General features: G+C 43.8%; 2 protein-coding genes across 2 annotated transcripts in view; one reads left to right on the plus strand and one right to left on the minus strand.

Moving 5' to 3' along the window:
- LOC310770986 (ras association domain-containing protein 4-like) overlaps nucleotides 1-3,453 on the minus strand; it is a gene marked incomplete at its 5' end in the record, with an annotated part of 11,040 nt that extends 7,587 nt beyond the window's left edge. The window contains 2 exons of the mRNA XM_083663679.1: nucleotides 706-841; nucleotides 3,385-3,453. Of these exons, the coding sequence (XP_083519805.1) occupies nucleotides 706-841; nucleotides 3,385-3,453 (205 nt within the window). The remainder of the gene's footprint in view (nucleotides 1-705; nucleotides 842-3,384) is intronic.
- Nucleotides 3,454-4,542: 1,089 nt separating this feature from the next.
- On the plus strand, nucleotides 4,543-5,523 carry LOC310770984 (uncharacterized protein). The gene is made up of 2 exons (XM_083663677.1): nucleotides 4,543-4,612; nucleotides 5,114-5,523. The coding sequence occupies exon 2, from the start codon at nucleotides 5,115-5,117 to the stop codon at nucleotides 5,499-5,501; it is 387 nt and encodes a 128-aa protein (XP_083519803.1). The 5' UTR covers nucleotides 4,543-4,612; nucleotide 5,114; the 3' UTR covers nucleotides 5,502-5,523.
- The last annotated feature ends 2,709 nt before the right edge of the window (nucleotides 5,524-8,232 follow it).

The following is an 8,232-nucleotide window of genomic DNA, read 5'->3' on the forward strand; positions in this document are numbered from 1 at the left end:
ATGACAACATCATGCAACAGCTGACAACAAGTTTAACATGACAACATCATGCAACAGCTGACAACAAGTTTAACATGACAACATCATGCAACAGCTGCCAACAAGTTTAACATGACAACATCATGCAACAGCTGACAACAAGTTTAACATGACAACATCATGCAACAGCTGCCAACAAGTTTAACATGACAACATCATGCAACAGCTGACAACAAGTTTAACATGACAACATCATGCAACAGCTGACAACAAGTTTAACATGACAACATCATGCAACAGCTGACAACAAGTTTAACATGACAACATCATGCAACAGCTGACAACAAGTTTAACATGACAACATCATGCAACAGCTGACAACAAGTTTAACATGACAACATCATGCAACAGCTGACAACAAGTTTAACATGACATAATGCAGACATTGAAATGTCTTTTCCACCTCAGATTCTATGGAACAAGGCTAGGTCGAAACCTAGCATATGGCCGGCGTGGGAAAGCGTCGATGTTAGCTTGTGCATGTGGTGCCCTGTGCGTATGTGTGTGTGTGTGTGTGTGTGTGTGTGTGTGTGTGTGTGTGTGCGTGTGTGTGTGCGTGTGTGTGTGTGTGGTGTGTGTAAAGTGTGTGTGGTGTGTGTGTGGGGTGTGTGTGTGTGTGTGTGTGTGTGTGAGTGTGTGCATGTGTGTGGTGTGTGTAAAGCGTACAAAGGCATATGTACCGGTTGAGTCCTGTGGCAGAGTAACGCAATCTCGCGTTGTCGTCGTGCATCTGGAGTCTGATTGGTCGACGCAGACCCCAGTAGATATTCAGCAACCCCTCGAGCATGAGCTCTCCATCGTCCTACACACACACACACACACACACACACACACACACACACAGTCATAATAATCAGCACAGGTCAGAGTGGACATCCTGCTGGCAGGCGGCCATATAGTGTCTGATGTGAGGTGTACGTGCCAGAGCAGACGCTCACAGCAGAGGTGGAAAGTACTCAAGTACAAGTACTACTTGAGTCGGGTTTTTTTTGCTATACTTTGACTCTTACTAGAGTAATTGTAATAATAGATATTCTACTTGAGTACTTTTAAATGTACACTGAGTAAACGAATAAATTACGATTTTTGTTTTGCACACCACACTATGAAAACAGCACGGTAGCATATATATATATATATATATATATATATATATATATATTAATTTTTTATATAATTTCCTGGACTAGTAATTTTACTTGTACTTTTTCACTAATGCCTACCCCACACTACAGGATTTTCAAATCCTTGAAGATTATAAAAATCTTGAGAGCCCACACACTACAGGACAGAGAGAGACGATTTTTTAACATTTCAATCTTGGGACACACACACAATCGCGTCTGTTCAAACGCAACCCCACACACTAGAAGATTATGCCGAAGATTCACCTTGGAAGCAGGGCTCGACGTTAACTTTTAAAATGCCTATTCAGTGTGCGCACCGGGTGTAGTAGTGTCATTTCGTTTTCTAAACAAATTTTATTTTTTGTTTTTATAATGCATTTGCACTGAAAGGATTTGTTTAACTAATATTTGCGCGGACAGCCGCGTCCATTCGGGGTGTAGGCCTACTGTGCACGGCCAGGCGAAAACCGTCTGCACAGGTGTCTTGTGGAGGGGCGCATCTGCTGATTTGACTCACTTTTCCGTGCGGACACTCGCCGATGCGGGAAGCTGAGACCTAAGCGCTTGTTGTAGGCTACATGCTTTGCAGTATAGCATTTAGTTTTCCGTCCCGTTCAAAGACGCACGGGTATTTCACCTCGATGACAATTTCCTCGTTCTTTGTTTCTGTGCGGGGCTGCGGGCGGACGCGGACCAGATTATTTTGCGAAAAACTGTAATGGAAACGCAGCTACTACTGGCTCTCTGCTCAAGATGCAATCGCCTGTCGGGTTGTAAATATCTAACATGTTAGATATGCCCGATTCACAATCGGGAAGAGGCAGTCTTCCCGATTGTGAATCTTTGAACCCCACACACTACAGGATCATTTGGGAAGATTATCTGCCCGACGCGCTTCAAATCGGGAGCACCCCCGAGAAAATCGGGAGGGGGGAATCTTGGCCATAATCTTGCAAATTATCCTGTAGTGTGGGGTAGGCAGTAACAATACTTGAGTAGGATTTGTCAGTACTCTCTCCACCTCTGGCTCACAGCCACGGACTGGCCCCTCTCCTCTCGGTCAGGCCTGTCCCATGACGGGACGTCCCGCGCCCGCCCTGCTGTCCAGGGCTGAGGTCACGTCTCACTGAGTCACTGAGACACAAAGTGAAAGTGTAAATGTAGAAGATGACGTGCAAACTCTCATGTGCTCTGAAAGTATAGAAGCAAAAGGTGTGCAGCCTCAGTCTGTTTGATATGTGGCAGGGCCGGCCCCTTGCTCACATCATGGCCATTAAATCAGCCTCAATTAATACTCATTAAATCAGTCAACTAACACACCTGTAACGTTTTGTCACTGTATCTTACATGTTTTCATGCCATTGTGTTCACAAAATCTGTCCACAGACAGACAGGCAGACAGACAGACAGGCAGACAGACAGACAGACAGACAGACAGGCAGGCAGACAGGCAGGCAGACAGACAGGCAGACAGACAGGCAGGCAGACAGACACACAGACAGGCAGACAGGCAGGCAGACAGACAGACAGACAGACAGACAGACAGGCAGACAGACAGGCAGGCAGACAGACAGGCAGGCAGACAGACAGACAGACATATAGACACGGTTGGCAAAGCACTCAAAACAGCTTATGTGGTAGTTCCCACTACAATAGGTGTCTGCAGGACCACGTTTGGCCATGATCACACACACACACACACACACACACACACACACACACACACACACACACACACACACACACACACACACACACACACACACACACACACACACACACACACACACACAGGTGACACGATAAGCTCAGACTGCTGTGCTTGACGTGATTTGTACAGAACATGTGAACGGCTTGTGGACACCAACTCTTTAAGTAGCCTGGGCTGCTCTCTGCCTGGGCTGCTCTCTGCCTGGGCTGCTCTCTGCCTTGTCCTTTCTCTTCTAAGCTTTTATAATCAGCACAAGGCTGATTTATTCTGCATGGAACAGAACACACATGGCTGACAGCTTGATGTCTTTCAGTTATTACAACAAAGTCATCAAAACAGATGAAATGGGCCAATGTAGGAAGAATTGAATGAATTTAACAAATTTGGGGGCCACAAAAATGAATGCTGTACAGGTGCTGAGTGTGTGTTAGAGATGGAAGCGGAAATTAAATGAATGAAATTGAATGAAAATATAAACAAATAAATGATCAAAATCTTGGGGTGCACTTTTCGCCCCTCGATCACGGTCTTTAGGGGCATTCTGAGATTTCGTGGGGCACTTTGGCCCTTGCCCATGGCTAATTTTCTACACGGAAATGGGCAAAATTGTTGAAAGAGATATTTTCCCATAGATACAGTAAAAGCAATCTGTTCTTGTTACAGAGCCCTAATAATGCATTTACAATCACATAACAACCATTCAAATACAGAGAGGGACCAGTCAAACAGATGCAAGAGGGAGTGAAAGAGAGAGAGAGAGAGAGAGAGAGAGAGAGAGAGAGATAGGGGGGAGAGAGAAAGAGAGGAGAGTGAGAGAGAGAGAGAGAGAGAGAGAGATAGGGGGGAGAGAGAAAGAGGAGAGTGAGAGAGAGAGAGAGAGAGAGGGAGAGATAGGGGGGAGAGAGAAAGAGAGGAGCGAGAGAGAGAGAGGGAGAGATAGAGGGAGAGAGAAAGAGAGAGAGGGATAGAGAGGGAGAGATAGGGGGGAGAGAGAAAGAGAGGAGCGAGAGAGAGAGAGAGAGAGGGAGAGATAGAGGGAGAGAGAAAGAGAGGAGAGTGAGAGAGAGAGAGAGGGAGAGAGGGAGAGATAGGGGGGAGAGAGAAAGAGAGGAGAGTGAGAGAGAGAGAGAGAGAGAGAGAGAGAGGGAGAGATAGGGGGGAGAGAGAAAGAGAGGAGAGTGAGAGAGAGAGAGAGAGAGAGAGAGAGGGAGAGATAGGGGGGAGAGAGAAAGAGAGGAGAGTGAGAGAGAGAGGGAGAGATAGGGGGGAGAGAGAAAGAGGGGGGGGAGAGAGTGAAAGAGAGAGAGAGAGAGGGGGGGGTGTCGGGTGGGTGTGGGACATGGGGTGGTCTTAATTGGTAATGTGATTGCTCCCAGGACTTCATTGTTTGTGGAATATAAACACGGTGAGCAGCTGCACCGCTGAACCTGGCTATAACCCCCACACACACACACACACACACACACACACACACACACACACACACACACACACACACACACACACACACACACACACACGTTTACACAGAAGGGGACAAGGTCACATGGTCACAGGGCTATATTTAGCAGCCTGGAGGGGGGGGGGGGGGGGTGGGCTTATCTCTGTGCTGCAGCCTGTATATAAACCCTGGCTCCTTCACACTCCGTCCTCAGAAGACTCACACACAGCAGACTCAACCACATCTCTCTGTTTCAACACACGGCCCGTCAGACCAACAAGTTACGCATCAAAGGTGAGAGTGCTTCGTTATCGCTGTACCTTCCTGGTTTTAGACCAAAAAAACTAACCTTGCATTAGAAACTGTGTCGTCTTTATATGCCGTTTACAATATAGCAGCAGTTACTTTGAAAGGAACTGCATGCGACAACACCACAGATTCACTATGATGAGTAGATTTCAATGTATCCACACATTCACTTCAGCTTAAAATGATTACAGTTTAAATATTTGATATTCAATAATACATACACATGAAAAAGGCCTTTGACAGCATAATGACAACAGTCAAAACAGCAAGTGAACAGATAATAATAGATGACAATAACTACTGTAGATTTGGCTTTTTAACTAAACTGGCTACCTACCTAAAAATCACTCCAGATTTAAATTGTTTCTAAGTTCATTGTTTTGTAATTGGACCTGACTGAAGCCTTTAGAAAAGTCTTGAGATGTTTCTTGAGATGTTTCCAGTCCTGGTTCCTCTCTAACTCTTGTCTCTCCTCTGTCCTGGCAGTATGAGGCGCATGAAGCTGCTGCTTCCCCTGACTCTTCTACCCACCATCACCGAGACACTGGAGGACCACCCCTCCTGCTCCTCCTCCTCCTCCTCGTCTCCCCAGAGCTCCCAGTCTCTGGAGGACTACATGACAAGTATCCAGGCTCTCGCTCGTCCTGTGGAGGCCCCCAGCTGTGGCCCCGTCCGGCTCCAGAGGTCGCCCCGGCCACGGTACTTCTCCAAGCCCCAGATGAAGCACTCGGTGGCACTGCACCGCGCACCGCCCCGCGCCCTGCGGACTTCCAAAGCCTCCTCCCTCAGCCGAAACACAGAGATCTCTCTGAGGATGGCCAGAGGTGCAGACCCTGTGGACTGGCTGTTTGGACAGACACAGATGAGGACTTGAAGGGGGGACGTGGCCAAACAAAAAAACGACACTTTTTTTTTTTTTGATCAATTTTTTATTGGTATTTTCATTAAATAAAAACAAAACAAGGAAGGAAAGGAAAGAATGTGGTTATATCAACATCAAACCAAAAAGAGGAGTTTAAACATGTCTTCTCGAATTGGGAAAAACGAGATAAGAACACCAAACACTGGGTTATTATTCTCCCCTGGATCAATACAAATGACCAAATAAACATTGATAAGCAAGAATAAATGAGAAAAGGGAAGGGCAAGGGAAATTTAACCCAAAAAAAAAAAAAAAAAAAAATTTGTTAAATAGCGTGTTTTAAATCCCTATAATGCCCCTCCTCCCCGCCCAATTTTGCACAATCCTTCTAACTACCCTCCCACCACCCCAGACCCCCCCCCCCCCCACCCCAAGGACCCAGTGGAAGAACAAAATACATTTATTTATAACAAAGATTTAAGGACATTAATGGTATGATTCCAGCAAATAATATTATCTAGTTTAGCATGGTGCATATCGGCCGCCCAGCGTTCCATGATGGCTACATCAATGAAATCTAGCAGCCACTTCTGCACAGACAAAATGTGAGGAGGCTTCCATCTACAGGCTATGAGCCTTTTTGCAGCTGTGAGGCCAGACAGCAGGAGGCGTCTCTGAGTAATAGAAAGGTCTAAGTTAGAGGTGTCATTAAGTAAAAGAAGAGATGGTAAATAAGGAATTGCTTTAGACAGTATGATGGACAGCACATCACAGACCTCCTTCCAGAAATCTACAATCCCTGGGCACTCCCATACCATGTGGAGGAAAGTGCCCAAAGTGTTATGAGTACATAAGCAGCAGTTAGGAGATGGTAAAGCTTTGAATTTATATAGCATGCGAGGAGTATAATATGTACGGTGAATAAAATTAAGGTGTATAACTTGATGATTAGGATTTCTGGAAGAGAGCAGTAAAACGACACTTTTTTGTACGTACTTTGGTGGAGTAGCTTATAAGCGCACAGTGGATTGACGTGCTGTTTATGAACGGATTACAAGCACCACATGGTGGTGGGACGCAGTACGGTGGCTGAACCAGCAAAAGACCAAAGTGAGGCTCTCGGAGAGCTGAAGACATATTTATTTCTATGCACTAAGGAGTTATGTCTCCATGTTTACATGCCTTTATAATATTGTTTTGGTGGAAATATTTTCTTGTTTCTAATAAAAAACAAAATGTGAAAAGATGTATTTGTTGCTCTGTCTCTTTAGAGTAGACTTATTCCAGAACATAAATGTGTTTTGAGTGGGTGACTTTGGGTGATGTGATTTTGGGTGAATATGAGTATTATAATTTAAAGGTAAATTGAAAGGCCTCAGTAAGATCTTTTCAGTGCCAAAAGGACACAACTGAAGTCACAAGTTTTGATGGAAAAAAAGACATATAAGGGGGTTTTGTTTGCTGTCAAAAGGGCATAACTGCACTTACGCCCATTTAACACCAAGAAAACCCCACTTTTGATACTGAACAAGCATTGTGGGTAGAGGATTGTAACAGCTGAAAATGCATGCTGACATAATGCAGTAATGGTAGCATAGCACTGCAGCATGATCACAACATTCTTCCTATTCATATTGTAAGTGATATTCTACTTTATGTCAATATTAGATCAGATTCATCTAAATCCCATGAAATACTACTTAGGCCTATAAATTCAAATGTTATTGTATAATGTTAGGAGTGTGAACAAAAATGAACTGTGATAATAAGACTGATGAGACTGCAGGTAGCTGAAGTTATCCCTCAGTGTTAAGAGCTGTTATATACAGGTCTTATGTGTCCTCCTGCCACATGTCGGACACATACAAAAATGTATTATAGCCTACTAGCAAAAAGAAAAAAGTAGAGTTCAGAATCAAAAGTAGTTTCTCATGTCTACTGTAGGCTATAGAGAGGCAAAGTGCGGGTATAAAGAAAAAACAATTCCAATGTTTTTTTTAAGTTTTGGTCTGAGTGAAATGTTCTATGGTCTCTCCCGATTATAGCGTTAGCTGCACTGTTTGGTTCGACGAAGTGAAACTATTTTATCAGCATTTTACGAAATGTCTATGGGAAAATAAATGGCAGATGAAAATCTCTGGTACAGTGCTGAAGCAGGAAGTGACGTTCCACTTTGCCTCTCTATAGAGGTATGAAAAGGTTTTAACAGACACAAATGTAGCTATCAATCAATTTGATATGTTCCATGTAGCACCGTACAATTTCAAAGGCCTTGGTGAAAGTTGCTGAGCATTACTTTAAGATAAAGATATTCAATCTGATCTTGTTTCAGTGTTGATTAAAGTGTAACTGTTAGATTTGTATTCAAATGAATGTGTTTTTACAATTGTTTACTTACATAAGTCCATATTCTGCATGGCTGTATTGGGACAATGTTTGTGCCAAAAAGGCGTATCTCACTCTTTTGCCATAGAAATAAATAAATAAAAATAAAATAAAGTATTCGACTTAAAATGCAGCAGTGATTGTTTGATAACACAAAAGGTTAACAAATATTGTGCTTAGTAGGCTACAGTATGTGGTAATAGCAGATCATCCAAGTTTGATCAAAATTAGTTTTGGCTCCCCTGGAAAATCTACTATAACACACTGGCCCTTTTGGCTCCAATCCCATATTACATATGAAAGAGATGGACATGATGTCACAGGTAGTTGTGTCTTTGGTTGTGTACCAGTGATTTTT

This window comes from Poromitra crassiceps, assembly GCF_964638095.1.
Source record: "Poromitra crassiceps genome assembly, contig: HAP1_SCAFFOLD_288, whole genome shotgun sequence".
NCBI lineage: Eukaryota > Metazoa > Chordata > Actinopteri > Beryciformes > Melamphaidae > Poromitra > Poromitra crassiceps.